Source organism: Gadus chalcogrammus, chromosome 13 (assembly GCF_026213295.1).
Source record: "Gadus chalcogrammus isolate NIFS_2021 chromosome 13, NIFS_Gcha_1.0, whole genome shotgun sequence".
NCBI classification, from domain to species: domain Eukaryota; kingdom Metazoa; phylum Chordata; class Actinopteri; order Gadiformes; family Gadidae; genus Gadus; species Gadus chalcogrammus.
Window position 1 is genome coordinate 4,578,261 of NC_079424.1, and position 19,630 is coordinate 4,597,890.

Below are 19,630 nucleotides of genomic sequence, written 5' to 3' on the forward strand. Positions count from 1 at the left end.
ATTAATGATTGTTTAGGTTTTATGAAATAATTGGTCTGAATGCTGTAGTTCTTACTGCTACATATGCTTTTGTTTATTAAGATATTGTAAATACATCAGATCAAATTAATCGGCTATGAAAATGGCTGCCATTTCCGTCCCAGAGGAACGAAGTGATGAACTAACTCTCACTACGTGGGGACAAAGTTAAGAGTGATCACTAGTGACAGAGTGAGAGTGATCACTGAGACCCGTTGATCTGAAGCCCCTTGGGGTACTAATCTTTACGTGTCCCTCGTTTCTCAGGAGCGCTGGACTTCGAGCAGATAGAGGAGCAGGCTGAAGGGATCTTCGGAGGAAGGTAAGGACGACGTTCTACCTCAAACACCCACAAAAACTATTGACTTAATGGACATTAGGGGCGGTTAGGCAATGATTCGGTTGTCATGTGTGTGTCTTCTTTGTGTGTGTGTGTGTGTGTGTGTGTGTGTGTGTGTGTGTGTGTGTTTGTGTGTGTGTGTGTGTGCATGCCTTTGTGGGTTTGTGTGAGTGTGTGTGTCTCTGTGTGTGTGTGTGTTTGTGTGTGTGTGTGTGTGCATGCCTTTGTGGGTTTGTGTGAGTGTGTGTGTCTCTGTGTGTGTGTGTGTGTGTGTGTGTGTGTGTGTGTGTGTGTGTGTGTGTGTGTGTGTGTGTGTGTGTGTGTGTGTGTGTGTGTGTGTGTGTGTGTGTGTGTGTGTGTGTGTGTGCCTGTGTGTGTGCATGCCTGTGTGTGTGTGTGTGTGTGTGTGTGCGCCCCCCCAGTGAGGAGAACACCCCCCTAGACCTGGACGACCAGGGGGGCCGCACCTTCCTGAGGGTGCTGCTCCACCTCACTATGCACGACTACCCTCCGCTTGTGTCCCGCGCGCTCCACCTGCTCTTCAGGCACTTCAGCCAGCGGCAGGAGGTGCTGCAGGCCTTCAAGCAGGTCTGTGATCAATACACGAATGGCACAGTCATAAGTTTAGCTTCTGATGAATACATGAATGGCACAGTCATAAGTTTAGCTTCTGATGAATACATGAAAGGCTCGGTCTTAAGCTTAGCTTGTGATTAATACATGAATGGCACAGTCATACATTTAGCTTCTGATTAATAAATGAATGGCTCAGTCATAAGCTTAGCGTTCTTTGTGATGAAGACATGAATGGCATGGCTGTAAGTTTAGTGTTCTTTACGATGAAGGCATGAATGTGACGGCCATCAGCTTAGCGCTCTTTACGATGAAGTCATGAATGGCACCGTCATAAGCTTAGCTTGTGTGTGTACATCAATGGCACAGTCTTAAGCTTAGCTTGTGATAAATACATGAATATCTCAGTCATTAGCTTAGCTTGTGATGAATACATGAATGGCTCGCTCATAAGCTTAGCTTGTGATGAATACATGAATGGCACAGTCTTAAGCTTAGCTTGTGATGAATACATGAATGGCTCAGTCATAAGCTTAGCTTGTGATGAATACATGAATGGCACAGTCATATGTTTAGCTTGTGATGAATACATGAATGGCACAGTAATACGTTTAGCTTCTGATGAATACATGAATGGCTCAGTCATACGTTAAGCTTGTGATGAATACATGAATCGCGTAATCGCGTCAATCGTCATAAGCTTGGCGTTCTTTGAGATGAATACATGAATGTCTCGGTCACTGGTGCCCCTCCCCCCTCAGGTCCAGCTGCTGGTGACCAGCCAGGACGTGGAGAACTACAAGCAGATCAAGTCGGACCTGGACCAGCTGCGCTCCATCGTGGAGAAGTCGGAGCTGTGGGTGTACAAGCGGCAGGGTCCGGACGAGGGTCTGGACGGGGGGGAGCTACTCGCGAGCGAGTCCGACCACAAGAAGGTGGGGTTGGGGGAGCCCCTGGGCTGGCTGATGGGGGTACTGGTGGAGGTTACCGGGGTTCTCTGGGCTCGAGCTGATCGCAAATAACTACACCCAGATTTACAAAGATTTGACTAATTTGATTTGATAAAGTGATTACAGTAGGGTGTTTTATTATAGCGTTTGCGGTCTTCTAAAGCTGATGTGGTTGTTGGTCTGCAGGGGGAATCGGGCGCCTCAGACAAACCAAAGAAACCAGAGACCACCAGCAGCTACAACTACAGGGTGGTGAAAGAGGTAAACAGATAATCCATCACACAGACACTCTGAGCTCTCCTCTCCCCCCTCTCCTCCCCTCTCTCCTCTCCCCTCCCCTCCCTCTCTCCCCTCTCCTCTCCTCCCATATCTCCTACTCTTCACCCCCCTCCTCTCCTCTCCCTCTCCTCTCCTCCCCTCTCTCCTCTCCTCTCTCCCCTCCTCTCCCCCCTCTCCACTCCCTCTTTCCCCTCTCCCCTCTCCTCTCCTCCCCCTCCTCCCCTCCCCTCTCCTCCTCTCCTCCTCTCTCCTGTCCTCCCCTCCCTCTCCTCTCTTCTCTCCTCCTCTCCCCTCTCCTCCTCTCTCTCCCTCTCCTCTCTCCTCTCCTCCCCTCTCTCCCCTCTCCTCCCTCTCCCCTCTCCTCCCTCTCCTCTCTCTCCTCTCCTCCCCTCCCTCTCCTCTCCTCTCCTCCCCACCCCACCCCCCCCTCCTCCTCCTCTCCTAACGCGGTGTGTCCGCTGTGTCCTCAGATCCTGCTGCGTCTCAGCCGGCTCTGTGTTCAGGAGGGCCTGTCGGGCAGGAAGAGCAAGAAGCAGCAGCAGAGGCTGCTGAGGAACATGGGGGCCCACGCCGTGGTGCTGGAGCTGCTGCAGATCCCTTATGAGAAGGTGTGCTTCACTGGGAGTACTGGGAGGACTGGGAGACTGATCTCTGCGTGCTGGGAGTGACCTCTTGTCGCCTTTTGTCCTGCAACCCAGGGGGAGGACGTCCGTATGCAGGACATCATGAGGCTCGCCCACCAGTTCCTGCAGAACTTCTGTGCGGGGAACCAGCAGAACCAAGCCCTGCTGCACAAGCACATCAACCTGTTCCTCAACCCAGGGGTGAGGGGCCTGCTCTGATAGGCTGGGACGGGCCACCACGAGGGAGGAGGAAGTCTCCTGTACACTGGCATGTTTCTGAACCCCCAAAACCTTCCTAACCGTCTCCCCTCTCCGTCGTGCTCCAGATCCTGGAGGCCATCACCATGCAGCACATCTTCATGAACAACTTCCAGCTGTGCAGCGAGATCAACGAGCGCGTGGTGCAGCACTTCGTCCACTGCATCGAGACGCACGGCCGCAACGTGCAGTACCTCAAGTTCCTGCAGACCATCGTCAAGGCGGAGAACAAGTTCATCAAGAAGTGCCAGGACATCGTCATGGCCGAGGTCTGCAACCCACCTCCCGACACCAGACTCCCCCCCCCCCCCCTTCTCTGCACTCTCCCCCCAAAACTCCGACCTCCACTCTTCTCTCCACCTTCCCCTCTTCTCCACCCTCACCCCTTTTTCTCCAGTCTCCCCCCCAACACCACCCGCCTCTCTTCTCTCCACACACCCACGATGACCGGGAGTTCATCGTGGGTGTATCCTAGAGGAGGTACACTAGTAGAAAAGGTTTGAGGACCACTGGGTTAGGAGACACGATGACCGGGAGGTCATCGTGTCTCCTAACCCAGTGGTCCTCAAACCTTTTCTACTAGTGTACCTCCTCTAGGATATTTTTTCAGCTGAGCACCCGCTTCACCAGCTCAAAAAAATCTTGGTCTTTCTGGATGCGCTTTCTTTCTCCCAGATTCTCCTTGTTTTCAGATTTATGTTTCAACCACTTTCACATCACATTTTTTCAATTTTCCTTCTCTAGCTCTCAGAAATGAAACTTGCTCAGGGTGAAAGTGAAAGTTTGTTATTTTTTTCATAAAAATGTCAGAGTGCTCCAAAGTACCCCTTAGGGTACGCGTGCCCCCATTTGAGAACCACTGTCCCCACCGACTAAACCCTGATGTCTCCCGCCGTGTCCCCAGCTGGTGAACGCCGGCGAGGACGTACTGGTGTTCTACAACGACCGCGCCTCCTTCCAGACGCTGGTGCAGATGATGCGCTCGGAGCGGGACCGCATGGACCAGAACAGCGCGCTGATGTACCACATCCACCTGGTGGAGCTGCTGGCCGTCTGCACCGAGGGCAAGAACGTCTACACCGAGATCAAGTGCAACTCCCTGCTGCCGCTGGACGACATCGTACGCGTGGTCACGCACGAGGACTGCATCCCCGAGGTAAGCCCCCGACGCCTGGGCGTTTCCACGGGAACGGGGTTTAGTAATGGTGGGGGTTGCAATGTGTGTGGGCTTGCTGATTAACTTATGTTCCTTTAGATTTCGAGCTTTTAGCAGTACTATTTTGAAGTGCAAGGATCGGCAACATACAATGAAAGTGTGTTCTTTAGACCCAAGTGTAGGAATATGAATGTGTAGGGTATCGTTTCAGAATACTGTTGATACTTTATTGGTGTGAATTATATCCGATTGATTCTTCTGGACTGAGCCCTTCCTGATTGTAGCAGACTCAGACAGGAACAGATCAGAGTTAACCACCTCGCTCCGCTCCAGGTGAAGATTGCCTACATCAACTTCCTGAACCACTGCTACGTGGACACGGAGGTGGAGATGAAGGAGATCTACACCTCCAACCACATGTGGAAGCTCTTTGAGAACTTCCTGGTGGATATCTGCAGGGTAAGCCCCCCCCCACCCCGCCAGAGACCCCCGAAGGGAACCGGGTTCCGGAGCCTAACCCCCTGAGTCCTCTGCTCTCTCATTGGCCAGGTGTGCAACAACACCAGCGACCGGAAGCACGCCGACACGGTGCTGGAGCGCTACGTCACTGAGACGGTCATGAGCATCGTCACCACCTTCTTCAGCTCGCCCTTCTCTGACCAGAGCACCAGTCTGCAGGTAACCCCGCCCCCCTCACCCTCTTTGATGAGCACATGAAGACATAAGGCTGTAGTTCACTGCTTCATCCCTCAACCTCGCGGACCCCCAGTTAACAGGTGGAAACATGAGGACTCTGTAGAGGGCTCGGTATTTCACTGAGTCATCCCTCACCCTCACAGACACCGTGTTAACAGGTGAACGCATGAGGACGGAAGGCTCTCTAGTTCACTGCGTCATCCCTCTCCCTCACTGACACCCAGGTTAACAGGTGAACACACGAGGGCAGAGGCTCAGTATTTCACTGCGTCACCCCTCACCCTGAAGGACCCCCAGGGTGACGGGTGAATACATGACGACAGAAGGCTCTGTATTTCACTGTGTCATCCCTCGCCAAATGGCCACCAATGCTGGTTTCTCCTACTGATGAAGAAATGAAATGTTTGAAGCGATGCATGCCTGTGAGGAGTGGACGAGGAGAACGTGTTGTGAGGAATCATCCCCTCTCGTGAACTCTTATCTATTTCGTGTGTGGCTCCATTCACTGCACTAAAACGTTACCACAGGACTAAACCCTTAACACGCAGTAAGTTAAGACATAGAGGCTGAGTCTGTGTCTTTAAGAGGCGTGAAGGTGGACGGCGGGGGGCCTGGGGGTAATCATGGGTAATGGAGGAGGTCAGGCAGATGGTAGATGGTTAGGAGTCACCCTGTCCTCTGGTGGGACCGTCTAACGTCCGGCTGCCCTCCCCTGCGTGACCACAGGGGGCGACCACACACTGGCACGCAGGTGTGCCGACTCACCAACGCTCTGAACCAGCAGCCACTCAGAGTGTGTGTGTGTGTGTGTGTGTGTGTGCGTGTGTGCGTGAGTGCGTGCGTGTGTCATCAGAACCGAATCCTTCTCTGCTGTTTATTTTTAGCGCCAAGTGCTTCTAAAAATACGCGTGCTTCTGAGAACCGTGTTTCCGATCAACCCGGCCGCCGGCGGAGGATCCAGGCGGGGGCGGGGGCAGGAGACAGAGGTTTCTCGTAGGTGCCGCCGGTTTGATTTGTGTTCATTGGGCTGCCCCTCACGAGTCTGTGAAACGTTCCCGCACCCGTTATCAACGGGCTTCCCCCTGGGGAGACACAGAAGCCTGTTGACCGAAGAAGGGTTCCGGTGCTCTCATCCGTTGGACATGGGAGCTCTGTCGTTCATACGGGAACACGCGGCTACGCAACGCAATGTGTCCCCTGCTCTTTACGAACATAAGAGCGGCTTATCGTCTCTCGCTGAAAACGTTGTCGAGATGCCCTAAATAGAGCCTGCGCTGCATGATAACGATATGCGGCATACCTGAATACCTGGCTCTGTTCAGCCTGTTTCCTTACTGCCTATATCCTCTGCTGCAGGCCTCTCTGCTGGGGGAAATGATCAAGGTATATAATGTACGAGTGACCGTGAGTCTGGGTGTGGTTGGGTCCTCTATTTATACATCTGTGGTCACAGGTTGGTGGTCAGTGTTAGTGGATGCTTGGGGATTCATTCTGTCAGGGTAACAAAACGCACTCTATGCTGCACCATCGCTCCCTTCATAACACTGTGTGTGTGTGTGTGTGTGTGTGTGTGTGTGATTGTGTGATTGTGTGATTGTGTGTCTATGACTTAATGTGTGTGTGTGTGTGTCTATGACTTAATGTGTGCGTGTGTGCGTGTGTGTCCACACATGGCTGTGTGTGTGCGGTGATGCCTACAGGTGCATGCTTGTGTCACATGCAGGTGATTTGATCAGGATTATGTCATGGTGTGTGCATCACCATCTCTTCCCCCGTCCTCCCCGTCTCTCCCCCCCCCGTCTCCCCCGGTCTCCCCCCCGTCCCCCGTCCCCGTCCCCCCAGACCCGGCAGCCGGTCTTCGTCCAGCTGCTGCAGGCGGTGTTCCGGGTCTACCACTGCCCCTGGCTCAGCCCGGTGCAGAAGGGCGCGGTGGAGGCCTGCATCAAGGTGCTCTCCGACGTCGGTGAGACGCTCCTCCGGCCTCCTCACACAACACCTCCTCACACAACACCTCCTCACACAACACCTCCTCCTGTTAGCTGCGGTTTGCTAACTGAAGCTAGCTCCTCTGGCCTCCTCACCCCCTACACTTCCTCCTCCTGTTAGCTGCGGTTTGCTAACTGAAGCTAACTCCCCTGGCCTCCTCACCCCCTACACTTCCTCCTCCTGTTAGCTACTTCTGGATAACTGAAGCTAGCTCCTCTGGCATCCTTACCCCTTACACTTCCTCCTCCTGTTAGCTGCTCTTGGTTAACTGAAGCTAGCTCCTCTGGCCTCCTCACCCCTTGGACTTCCTCCTCCTGTTAGCTACTTCTGGATAACTGAAGCTAACAACAGCTTACTACCCCTTTATATACTGTCAAAGAAGCACTGAACACAAAATCCTTATCAAATCTATTTCACCGTGTTCTTTGGTCTTCTATCATTTATTTGAGTTCCAACTAGGCGGGGGTTGATGTTGATAGCCGTGTCCAAGAGAGGGTTTAGCTTCTCTGGACCCTTAACGTATTACACCAGAGTGTGTTCTTCAAGACCCTTAAAGTACAAAGTCACGGTGTGTCGGGCATTTCATACACAACATCGCTCATAAAAACCAGCTGTTGTCATGCTCCAAACATAGCGCATGTATATCCTCGGTAATAACAATACGAGCGTCGGAAAGCGGGTGTGAATCAATCAACATAGTGGTGCTCCTAGAGACACGTGTCTGAGTCAGTGTGTCCGTCGTGCTGTGTCCCTGACAGCCAAGGGACGCGCCATCGCCATCCCCGTGGACCTGGACAACCAGGTGAACAACCTGTTTGTGAAGTCCAACAACATCGTGCAGAAGACGGCCATGAGCTGGAGGCTGTCGGCCCGCAACGCCGCGCGGAGGGACTCGGTAGTGACCGCCTCGCGCGACTACCGGAACATTATCGAGAGGCTGCAGGTGAGGGGAGGGGAGGGGAGGGGGGGGGGGGGTAGGTAATGTGTGTGTGTGTGTGTGTGTGGGAGGGGGGGATGTGTGTGTGTGTGGGGATGTGTGATGTTTACCGGTGTGTGAGTGTGTGTGTGTCGGTGTTTGTGTGCTTTTTCTACCGGTGTTTGTGTGTGTGTTATTTAGCTGTGTGCGTGTGTGTGTTGTTTACCTGTGTGTTTGTGTGCGTTGTTTACCTGTGTGTCTTTGTTGTTTACCTGTGTGTGTGTGTGCGTTGTTTACCTGTGTGTGTGTGTGTGTGTGTGTGTGTGTGTGTGTGTGTGTGTGTGTGTGTGTGTGTGTGTGTGTGTGTGTGTGTGTGTGTGTGTGTGTGTGTGTGTGTGTGTGTGTGTGTGTGTGTGTGCGTTGTTCACCCGTGTGTCTCCAGGACATCGTGTCTGCTCTGGAGGACAGGCTCCGCCCCCTGGTGCAGGCGGAGCTCTCGGTCCTCGTGGACGTCCTCCACCGCCCTGAGCTGCTCTTCCCCGAGAACACCGACTCACGCAGGAAGTGCGAGAGTGGGGGCTTCATCTGCAAGTAAGGGTCCCCCCTCCCGGGTTCAACCAGGCACTTCATTCATCTGATATGAATCTCATTACGCCTCCATGAGTCTGTAAATGATAATGTGAGGTAATGGATGGTCATGATGGTAACATGTTGATGGGAGGTAATGGTTGACAATGATGGTAACATGTTGATGGGAGGTGATGGTTGATAATGATGGTAACATGTTGATAGGAGGTTATGGTTGATAATGATGGTAACATGTGATAGGAGGTTATGGTTGATAATGATGGTAACATGTTGATAGGAGGTTATGGTTGATAATGATGGTAACATGTTGATAGGAGGTTATGGTTGATAATGATGGTAACATGTTGATGCGAGGTAATGGTTGATAATGATGGTAACATGTTGATAGGAGGTTATGGTTGATAATGGATGGTAATGATGGTAACATGTTGATGTGAGGTAATGGTTGATAATGAAGGTAACATGTTGTTGGGAGGTAATGGTTGATAATGATGGTAACATGTGATAGGAGGTTATGGTTGATAATGGATGGTAATGATGGTAACATGTTGATGGTTGGTAATCGATGGTAATGAATGATAATGGGTGGAAATGATGGAGACATATTCTGATGGGTGGTAATAAATGGTAACGGGTTCTAATGTACAGCAATGGATGGTAACCAAGGTAATGACGTTCATAGTGGTAATGTACTCTAATAAATGGTAATATTGATAATGAATAGTGGTAGTGAATGATAAAGGTTTGTAATTTAGTAATGAATGGTCATAGAGGTTATGTATGGTGATGGTGGTAATGAGTGTTGATGTACAGTAATGAATAATAATAGTGATATACGTACAGTAATATATACGGCAATGAATGGAAACGTACTTAATGGATGATAGTAGTGGTAATGTACAGTAATGTTTGTAATGCATGGTAATGTGCGGTAATGTACGGTAATGCGAGTGAACGGTCCGCAGGCTGATCAAGCACACCAAGCAGCTGCTGGAGGAGAACGAGGAGCGGCTCTGCATCAAGGTCCTCCAGACGCTGAGGGAGATGATGACCAAAGACCGCGGCTACGGAGAGAAGGTAGGGAGGAGGCTCTGATGGGGCTGCCCCGCCCCTCCGAAGGGCGGAGGAGGCTCTGACGGAGCTGCTCCACCCGACCACAGGGTGGAGGACTCCTGATTGAGCCGCTGAACATCCACCCTGGTCCTGGTGATGCACTGCAGAGCGCTGGTCACCTCAGACACTGATCCTCATGCCCGCGATGGAGGGAGGTCCCCTGGGTCAGACCAGAGGTCAGAGGTCATCCGCCTCCTCCGGGGTCGTGACCCCCTCGGCCGGTCGTGACTCGTGACTTTGTGACGTGTAGCGCCGTGCGTTAAAGCGGCACAATGGCTCAGCGTCGTGCACACGGCCGTCATTGCAAAAAAAACTTAGGGTGTTGTTGGACAACAACACCCTAAGTTGTTGTCCCTGCGGCGCGTTAGGACCTGCAGCCTCGCGGCGCTGCGACCTGTTAGCTGCGAGCTGTTAGCTGCGAGCTGTTAGCTGCGAGCTGTTAGCTGCGAGCTGTTAGCTGCGAGCTGTTAGCTGCGAGCTGTTAGCTGCGAGCTGTTAGCTGCGAGCTGTTAGCCGTGATGTTGTCCTCTGCTGATGCCTCCTGTCTGCCCCTAACGCCTCACCCTCTGCTCTCTTTCAGCTCAGGGCCTTTGATGATGAGATGGATGTGCCCAAGGTTGTCTAACTTTATACCACGCCCGTGCCTCTCTCTCTCTCTCTCTCTGTCTGTCTGTCTCCGTCTCTGCCTCTTTCTTTGACTTTCTCTCCATGCCTTCCTTTTTGCACTCTCTCCCTTTCGCTGTCTCTCTCACTTCTCTCTTTCGCTCTCGCTCTCCCTCTCTCTCTCTTGCTCTCTCTCTCTCTCTCTTTTTCACTCTCGCTCTCTCTCTTGCTCTCCCTCTCTCTCTCTTGCTCTCTCTCTCTCTCTCTCTCTCTCTCTCTCTCTCTCTCTCTCTCTCTCTCTCTCTCTCTCTCTCTCTCTCTCTCTCTCTCTCTCTCTCTCTCTCTCTCTCTCTCTCTCTTGCTGTCTTTATCTCTCTCTCTCTCTTTCTCTCTTTCTCTCTCTTTCTCTTGCTGTCTCTTGCTGTCTCTCTCTCTCTCTCTCTCTCTCTCTCTCTCTCTCTCTCTCTCTCTCTCTCTCTCTCTCTCTCTCTCTCTCTTGCTGTGTGTGTCACTTTCTCTCTCAGCTTCCGCCGTTAATGTCTGTGTCTTGCTAGAAGTAGTTCTGAAAACATTGGATTTGTAGCATCGTTAGCATCATTAGCATCTGTAGCATTGTTAGCATCTGTGTGTTTTTGGTGATCAGGCACGTCTGACATAATCTGTGTATGGTTGGTTTAGCCTTTTAGATACACTTCACCTACATATATGCACACATATACCAACACTGTGGATATACATGGAAGATGAGTGGGATGTTCTCAGCACGGTCTCTCCATGGTGGTGTCACTGTCTCTCCATGGTGGTGTCACTGTCTCTCCATGGGGGTGTCAGGGTCCCTGGTTGGTCTTCCCCAACACGAAGTTCACACTCTTCTCCTGAAGGCTGTCTCTGTATTTCTGGTGCGTTTCTGTCGGCCGCCAGTAGGGGGCACTGTGACGATGTGGACGTTTTCAGAGATGGTTGCTGTGTGCGTGCGCGTGTGTTTATGAATGTGAGACGCGGTGGCAGGCGGCGAGGCTGTCCTAGTTTTCTTGTGCTTGTGAGCGGCACGATTCCTGGAGCCCTGCCAGCCCAGGCTGAGGTTACATAAGATCCAAGGTTTTTATTTTTTCCTGGAACTAAGCCCCTGCATCGATGTGTGACCTTCAGCAGTAATTGCCAATAAAAGTGTAGAGAAGCTGTTTACCCAGAGAGACGTGTATGTCCGTTTGTGTGTCTGTGTAAGTGTGTGTTTAGGTGGTTTGTGTCCGTGACTGTCTGTATATTTGTGTGTGTGTGTGTGTGTGTGTGTGTGTGTGTGTGTGTGTGTGTGTGTGTGTGTGTGTGTGTGTGTGTGTGTGTGTGTGTGTGTGTGTGTGTGTGTGTGTGTGTGTGTGTGTATGTTTGCGTACGAGCGTGACTGTGGTGTGCCAGTGTGTGTGAAGCGTGCATGTGTGTGGGCGCCTCTGTGTGCATGGATGCCTCTGTGTGTGTGTGTGTGTGTGTGTCTGTGCGTGCCTGGGTGCATGGATGTCAGTGTGTGCGTGTGTGTGTGTGTGTTCCTGTGTGTGTGTGTGTGTGTGTGTGTGTAGAGGAGGTGCAGAGAGCTGAACAGCAGCGCTCCTGTGCAGACCTGCCCTGGGCTCGCTGCTCTCCCCCTCGCGTGTTGAGAGAAGCCCCCCCCCCCAGTCCCCCTCAGTTCCCCCCCCCCCCTGACATGGAGCTGTCACGGAGGCTTGTTGTTTCAGGTCCACATTGAAGGCGTGATGTCACCCCTTTTGTAACACCTTTTTTTTTTCGGCGCTTCCTCTTCCATTCACACCTTCGCCTCGCACCCGTCACCCTGTCCGTGGTGACGGGGTGACGGGTCGCTGCCTCTCCTGACCGGTGAGAAACCGTTCATAGAGGCGGCGGCGGGGGGGGCGGTGGCAGAGGGGGGGGGCCGGTGGCACGGCGCTATCACTGAGGAGCACGGGGCTCACGGTCAGAGAGCGGCCATGTTTCCACGGGGAGGACGCAGGGCAGCCAGAGAAGCGTCTGTGAGCTGTTGGGGGAGGCGTGCGAACCTGAGCAGGCAGCCAGGGAAACGGACGTAAACAGGCCAGAGTGTGGGCCGGAACAAAGCGCCTGCGTGTTTGTCTGAGAATGCTTTCTGAATGATCAGGGGTTAGCCGCAGGGAAACTCCTGTTTGTGTGTGTGTGTGTGTGTGTGTGTGTGCACGCGCGCGTGTGATCAGTCATCTGTGTCCTCATGATGCTGCTGTCTGCGGTCTTGTTATGGACGCTGAAGTCATCCGTGGCCACCTGACCTCATCCCCTTCAGATCATGCTCGGTGACCCAGCAGCCCCTGAGCCCTAGCAGCTCTGTATTGCTCCCCCCCCCCCGCAGAGACCCCCGCTGTGGGGGTGCGAGAGTGTCCCTCCCCGCTGGTACTGCTCCGCTCAACCCGGGCTCAGGCCGTGTGTTTTGGCACGGAGGACACAGCTTGTTGACGCTACTGTCCCCTTTTTAGCGCTGAACTCTGTCCACCGCTGTAGACCACACACACACACACACACACACACACACACACACACACACACACACACACACACACACACACACACACACACACACACACACACACACACACACACACACACAGAAAGAGACACACACACACACACACACAAAGAGACACACACACGCCAACCATTCCTGTGAAGTCATTGATTTGACCAGAGCAGGGTGGGATAGGGTTTGCGTTGGAGCTGACGTGTGTTGTGTTTCTGATGGGAGCTGGTTGTGTCGGAGGTGACGGTGTGTTGTGTTGCTGACGGGGTTGGGGTGGAGGTGACGTGGAGGTGTTGTGTTTGTCGTGTTGACTCCAACGCTCTCTTCCTCCCGTGCCCCGGCTGTCCTCTCGTCACTCTCTCCGTGTTTGGGGACAGACAGACGGTCCAAGTCTCTGGTTTAGCGGACGGGTTCTGGATGTATTTATTCTAATACTTTTTTTTTTTTGATAGAGCCCCTGCAGTCCTCTCTCGCTGCCCCCCTGCTTGGCTCTCTGTCATCGTTTGTTTGCCGAGTCGTCGTTCAGCACAACCCTCTTTTGGTTTCCGTCGACCCCATTTAGCCGCGCGCTACAACGTCTCGTACCTCCAGCCGTGGGAGGTAGAGGGGAACGGGGGAACAGGGCAGTCTGTTCCTCGACCGCGTACCGACGCACCGCGCGCCAACAAGACACACACTGCAGAGAACATAACACAGAGAACACAACACAACAGAGAACACACCACGACAGATAACACAACACCTCAGAGAACACAACACAACAGAGAATACACAACGACAGATAACACAACACAACACAGAACACAACATAACAGGGAACACAAAACAACAGAGAACACAATGCAACAGAGAAACCGAACACAACACAGCCGAGAACACAACACAACAGAGAACCAAAACAATGCGGTCACTTTGAGAGTGTGGGAACCGACTTCACTGTGCTCCTAATAACCAACACCGTACCTCACCTTCCTCCCAATGAACCCCACCACCCTACGGATCATGAGCACGGCTGCACCACCCAAACACCACCCAAACACCGACCCACCACGGCCCTCTGCATGCTCACTCACACACCGGTGCTGTCACCCACCTGCCTGTCACTCACACCCTTCTCCACAGCCGTTCCGCCTCCTATCGCATGATCAACTAACCCTGTTTGTGTTCTGCCGTCTGCTCTGCTGACTCACCCCCACCCCCACCTCCACCCACTGCACCACCCAGGAGCTGGATCAGAACCAGCCTGAGAAGATTGTGGAGGACCAGAAGAGGGTAGGTACTTCAGGCATCACTGCGCCCTGAGGACACGCCCGCTTATTAGAGTTCCTAAAACACGCTTGAGTTAAGTTCATACAACACGCTTAAGTTAAGTTCATACAACACGCTTAAGCTAAGTTCATACAACACGCATAAGCTAAGTTCATACAAAACACTCTTTATTAAGGTGCACACAACACGCTTAAGTTAAGTTCATACAACACGCTTAAGTTAAGTTCATACAACACGATTAAGTAAAGTTCACACAACACGCTTAAATTAAGTTCACACAATACCTTCAGCAAAGTTCACACAAAAAGCTTAAGTTAAGTTCATACAACACACTTAAGTTAAATTCATGCAACATGCTTGAGTTAAGTTCATACAACACGCTTCAGTTAAGTTCATACAACACGCTTAAGATAAATTCATGCAACACGCTTAATTATAAATTCATGCAACCCTCTTAGTTCATGCAACACGCCTTATTAAGGTTCATAGAACACACTTAAGGTAAGATGCACTTAAAAAAACAACGAAAACAAATCAGTTCTAAAGATATGTAGATGGCCGATACGTCTCGTATTTGGTTTGTTAAATATAGTTTAGAGTTAAAATGAGAAGTAATGGGGCTCCCAGGTCTGCTGTGTGTGCTGAAGAGTAGAGAAGGTGGAGCACCACTCAATGTTTTGCTGTCTATGCTGCTCCTTGCATAATGGCGGAGCCACGGATCATTCTAACACCGTCCCTTATGGGACCTGATGGTTGAAGTGGGAGAACGTAGCATTAATATTGATGTACTGAACACAGCATATTTTAGGGAGAAAGGCGTCTGAGGAATCCGGGTTGGGAGGGGGCGTGAGTTACATGTCACACGTTTTACCAGCCACAGACGTTCGCCTGAAGAGAATGGAACCGGTTTAAACTGGGGCCAAAAAGACTGAGTTGTGTCTCAAACTGAACATGTTACTCCGCAGTAGAACGCTGTGTTACACACTCAATATTACAAACTGCCTTGGGTTAGTTTAGACTTCAGAGATGTGTTAAAGGTGACATGTTATGCCACCAGGTTTGAGTTTGATGAGCCGTTAAAAGCCACTCACAACTGGTGGTATAATACGTCACCTTTTAAAGTATGCGAGAAACATGATAACACGTGCATGTTCATGTCAGTCTTGCAGTGGTTTACGCTTGCAAACATCGAAGGCTTAATTCACTCTTGAATGGTTCTTAGGATTTAGATTCAGACTGAGTGGTATAGTGATGGGTTAGTAAGTGGCATTCATTGAAGACCTAGTGTAGTTAAAGCGAGCTAGAACACGGTCCCTATAGCTGAACCCCAGCGCTGCGCAGACGATGAGTCAGGTCCTTATCTAAGACTCCTGCTTTCTTTCATTTCCTGTGAATGTACGCGGCGCTGATGTTCCTGCCAATAGACGGCGGGGTGGGCATCGCTCGCGTCCCTCCAGAGAGAAGCCCACCGTGGACGTCTTAATATAGAACCAGTGCTTATGTGATCACACACACACACGCACACGCACGCACACACACACACACACACACACACACACACACACACACACACACACACACACACACACACACACACACCCCTCTTCTTTTTCTCCCTTCCTCTTGTTTCCCTATGGATGGTCTGTCAGGTAGCTGTGGGCCATCGTTGCCATGCCGACGGTTAAGTCGTGCTTCTGGGGCCCGTGGTTACGGGGGATGAGTCACGCCGTGGGTGGGGTTGGGTTGGCCCCACAGGTCGTCTCGTCTGAACACCAGAACCCGTAGGAGGAGGACGCGGGCAGTAGTGATGGAGTTGGTGGCGGGGGTTGCCACTACGTGTTCTGTCTGCAGCAGAACACTCCCCGAGTCCAGCTTGAGTCTCATCAAAGCTCCTTCGGTTTTATAGGAGTGCGGACGGTGTACTTTGGATATAGCGTGACTCTCGTAAAGCATGATGCGCCCAAAGTACACCGTCGACACTTCTATAAAACCTAAGGAGCCTTGATGAGACTCAAGCTGGGCTTGAGTCTCATCAAGGCTCCTTAGGTTTTATAGAAGTGTGGTCGGTGCACTTTGGTTTTATGGAAGCGTCGACGGTGTTCTTTGGGTGCAGCATGAGGCTCGTAAAGCATTGCGTGCGTGGTGCATACTGCGTTAGCCCTGCTGGTCTGAGGTCTGCCCTGTTGTCCACCTCTGACTCGTCACAATGTGAACCCCATATCTCCCATCGAGGGGGGGGGAGGCCCCCCAGATCTTGAACGTCCCCGGTTTCCCCCAGCAGGTGTTTCTGCGTGCGTCCGCCACGTCGCGCCACTAAAGGTTTCCGTTTCCTTTCCCCCGTTGCAGGGCGAGGCGCTGAGGCAGATCCTGGTGAACCGTTACTATGGCAACTTCCACCGCAGTGGGGGCCGCCGAGACAGCCTGACGGTGTACAGCCCAGGGGCCCTCAGCCCCACGGGGGCCGGCAAGAGCCAATCAGGTGGGGCGGCATGCGTGATGTCACGTATCTTAACGACCAGGGGTTTGTGAAGTCGTGAATGATGATGTGTGTGTGTGTGTGTTCTTGTTATCCTATCGGTGGACAGGCTGTGTTCTCTCTGTTCTGTGGAGCTATGCTACACACACACACACACACACACACACACACACACACACACACACACACACACACACACACACACACACACACACACACACACACACACACACACACACACACACACACACACACACACACACACAGCCCCACCGTTTTGGGACGGCTCTTGTCCTGGGCCAGTGTTGGTGTGGGGGGGGGGGGGGGGGACAGAGCTGGTGTTGTGGGGGACGTGGGGACACAGTCGCCCGCCCAAAACACGTCCAGTATGTGTGGAGCTGGGCCTACAGCCAGGAGCTCAAGAGTCCAGCCCGGTCTTATCTCAGGGGAGGTTGTGCGACGTTTTTTGTTTTTTGTTGTGGAGCGGTGTGTTAGTGCGTACGGCCCTGGACTCTGCATCAGGGCCACCGCCGCCGCTAACCGCCTCCCCTTCCATCTTGGCACAGGGAGCGCCACAGCTATTATCAGCCCGCTTTGCTCATCGTCCCCACGACAGAGAGATAGAGCCTTCCCCCTCCACAGTGTCTCCAGCCTGCTGAGAGGTGTTTCGGAGAAGCCGAGAGTCGCGGCTCTTTTTGCCGTCTTCTTCTTCTTCACAGATTGTGTCTTTTTCGAGGAAGCCTCGAGGCCACGAGCGAGATGTTCTCCGAAGACGCCGTGTGTGTGTGTGTGTGTGTGTGTGTGTGTGTGTGTGTGTGTGTGTGTGTGTGTGTGTGTGTGTGTGTGTGTGTGTGTGTGTGTGTGTGTGTGTGTGTGTGTGTGTGTGTGTGTGGATCCCAGCGCTTCTCACAACGCGGCGTTAAGGACGGCTTGAACAACATAGTGTTGGTATCCACGACGACGGCTGTCGTCGTGGATACCAACACTATGTTGTTCAAAGCGTTCACAACAGCGGGGGGGGAAGTCTACCGTCCGTCCTGGTCCCTGGCTCTCCATCACTCCCCTGGGCACCCGAACGAACGCTGGCAGCCGGCCAGGGCCTCTGTACCTCCCGGTCGGCCGTGTGCGTGTGTGTGTAATCCCCTCCTCACCGTTGCTAAGCGATAGGCTGCTACTTCCTGTGATTGCCGGACTGCACCTGTTGCCTGAAACGTGAGCCAGGCGGAGGCTCCATACGGTCCACTGAGTCTGGGTCCCGTTGGGGGGGGGGGGGGGGGGGGCACCCACAGGCACATCCACGTACAGTTCACAGCCACCGAAGTCCAATAGGTCCCGTTTGTCAGAAGGAAAGAGAGAAAACAATAGATCGCTGTCGGTAGAGTCAGGATGTTCATGGAACCAAGTGCCAAGCGCTAACAGTCCAACAAAGATAGCTAGGGTAAGATGCTACACAATGCTGAGTACTATTTTCAAGTGAAAGGAAGTACAACATACAATGAGCGCGTACATTAAGTGCGAAGAGTTACATCATACATTAAGTGTGTACATTAAGTGCCAGGACGTACAACATAAGTGCGTAAGAGGGCAGTGTGTGTGTGTGTGGGGGGGGGAGGCGGCTATGCAGTAGGTGCATAGCCTCTAGGTGAACCCTGAACACATTAGTCATGAGTCTTTTTGCTGAGCGACTCTGTGGTTAAGGAACACAGATTACGGTATTTGCAGGCTTCCTCGTCTCATAATTATGTTACATCTGTGGTTTGTCACCTGTCGTGCTGGAGGCGTTGATACAAGTGTGCCTTCAGGGTGCCTTCAGGGTCACAGCGTGTCTGTCTGTCTGTCTGTCGGTCTGTCTGTCGGTCTGTTGTTGTCGTCGTCTAAAGACAGGTGGTTAAATGCGTCTGCGGCCGGCTGCCGGGTCAGGTTGAAGGTCTGGAGGTCTAAAAGCAGCATGTCTTAAAATGGAGCTGGAATTGGAGAGGAGTCCCAGGGTAGGTCCAGGAGGAGGATCAACACGGAGCAGGGTCCAGGAGAGGGGTCCAGGAGAGGGGTCTTAGGTGGGGGTCTCAGAGAGGGGAGTGTGCAGAGTGGGGGATCCCGGTCAGGCCTCTTGTACAGATGCCACCCAGATTAGTTTTGTGGACAGCAGACTAGCAGTAACCCTGGGGTGAGCGAAGGGCTAACCTAGAGTAGCCAGACTAGTGCTGGGCGCTAGCAGGCTGAGTAGGCTCCTCACACTCTGTAGCTTGGAGCTAGCAGGCTGAGTAGGCTCCTCACACTCTGTAGCTTGGAGCTAGCAGGCTGAGTAGGCTCCTCACACTCTGTAGCTGGGAGCTAGCAGGCTGAGTCGGCTCCTCACAGTCTGAAGCTGGGAGCTAGCAGGCTGAGTAGGCTCCTCACACTCTGTAGCTGGGAGCTAGCAGGCTGAGCAGGCTCCTCACACTCTGTAGCTGGGAGCTAGCAGCCAGGCTGAGCAGGCTCCTCACACTATGTAGCTTGGAGCTAGCAGGCAGGCTGAGTAGGCTCCTCACACTCTAGCTGGGAGCTAGCAGGCTCAGTAGGCTCCTCACACTCTGTAGCTGGGCGCTAGCAGGCTCAGTAGGCTCCTCACACTCTGTAGCTGGGCGCTAGCAGGCTGAGTAGGCTCCTCACACTCTGTAGCTGGGCGCTAGCAGGCTAAGGGGGCTCCTCACACTCTGTAGCTGGGCGCTAGCAGACTAAGGGGGCTCCTCACACTCTCAGCCACTGCAGGTGGCTGAGGGTGTGACGCCGGTGAGAATCTACCGTATCACCATCTGTGGTTTGAAGCACCATCTGTTGTTAAAACAAGGTTTCCTGTTTTGTTGACATCATGTCTGTAGAATATCTCTTAAATCTCTTCTTAAAGGAGAAAGACAGAATTGAGGAAGCTTGCATGGTGAGCAACAAAGGCCATGTCCACTGTATTTATATATTCACCCTGATCCGAAGTTTCCATTGTATAAAATACACAATTATGGCAATAAATGCAACCAATAGAAAATGGGCCAACGTGAAGTCAGGGTTACGCTGGGATTGTTCACGGTGCTGAGTGTAATCCTGATCCCACACCCAGTCTAAGCCTGTCCCCATGAACCTTACAGCCCCTCGACCCTTGACCGTTGACCTGGGCGGCATGTGTCTCAGGAGGTAGAGCAGGTTGGCTGGAAACCGGAAGGTTGCTAGTTCGATCCCCGTAGTGGCGAGGTGTCCCTGGGCGAGACACCTCGCCCTAGCT

At 52.5% G+C, this 19,630-nt stretch overlaps 1 protein-coding gene across 4 annotated transcripts in view; it reads left to right on the top strand.

Moving 5' to 3' along the window:
• The window catches only part of itpr1a (inositol 1,4,5-trisphosphate receptor, type 1a), a 78,950-nt gene that overhangs the window by 27,314 nt on the left and 32,006 nt on the right, over positions 1 to 19,630 (top strand). The window contains exons 25-42 of one of the 4 annotated variants that reach the window (XM_056605465.1): positions 286 to 340; positions 781 to 946; positions 1,693 to 1,866; positions 2,068 to 2,142; positions 2,631 to 2,768; positions 2,859 to 2,984; positions 3,110 to 3,310; positions 3,946 to 4,197; positions 4,531 to 4,656; positions 4,747 to 4,875; positions 6,250 to 6,276; positions 6,736 to 6,856; positions 7,638 to 7,822; positions 8,238 to 8,386; positions 9,349 to 9,460; positions 10,077 to 10,112; positions 13,857 to 13,904; positions 16,248 to 16,380. In XM_056605465.1, the coding sequence (XP_056461440.1) occupies positions 286 to 340; positions 781 to 946; positions 1,693 to 1,866; positions 2,068 to 2,142; positions 2,631 to 2,768; positions 2,859 to 2,984; positions 3,110 to 3,310; positions 3,946 to 4,197; positions 4,531 to 4,656; positions 4,747 to 4,875; positions 6,250 to 6,276; positions 6,736 to 6,856; positions 7,638 to 7,822; positions 8,238 to 8,386; positions 9,349 to 9,460; positions 10,077 to 10,112; positions 13,857 to 13,904; positions 16,248 to 16,380 (2,253 nt within the window). The remainder of the gene's footprint in view (positions 1 to 285; positions 341 to 780; positions 947 to 1,692; positions 1,867 to 2,067; positions 2,143 to 2,630; positions 2,769 to 2,858; positions 2,985 to 3,109; positions 3,311 to 3,945; positions 4,198 to 4,530; positions 4,657 to 4,746; positions 4,876 to 6,249; positions 6,277 to 6,735; positions 6,857 to 7,637; positions 7,823 to 8,237; positions 8,387 to 9,348; positions 9,461 to 10,076; positions 10,113 to 13,856; positions 13,905 to 16,247; positions 16,381 to 19,630) is intronic. The other 3 variants (XM_056605466.1, XM_056605467.1, XM_056605468.1) reach the window with 3 other exon arrangements.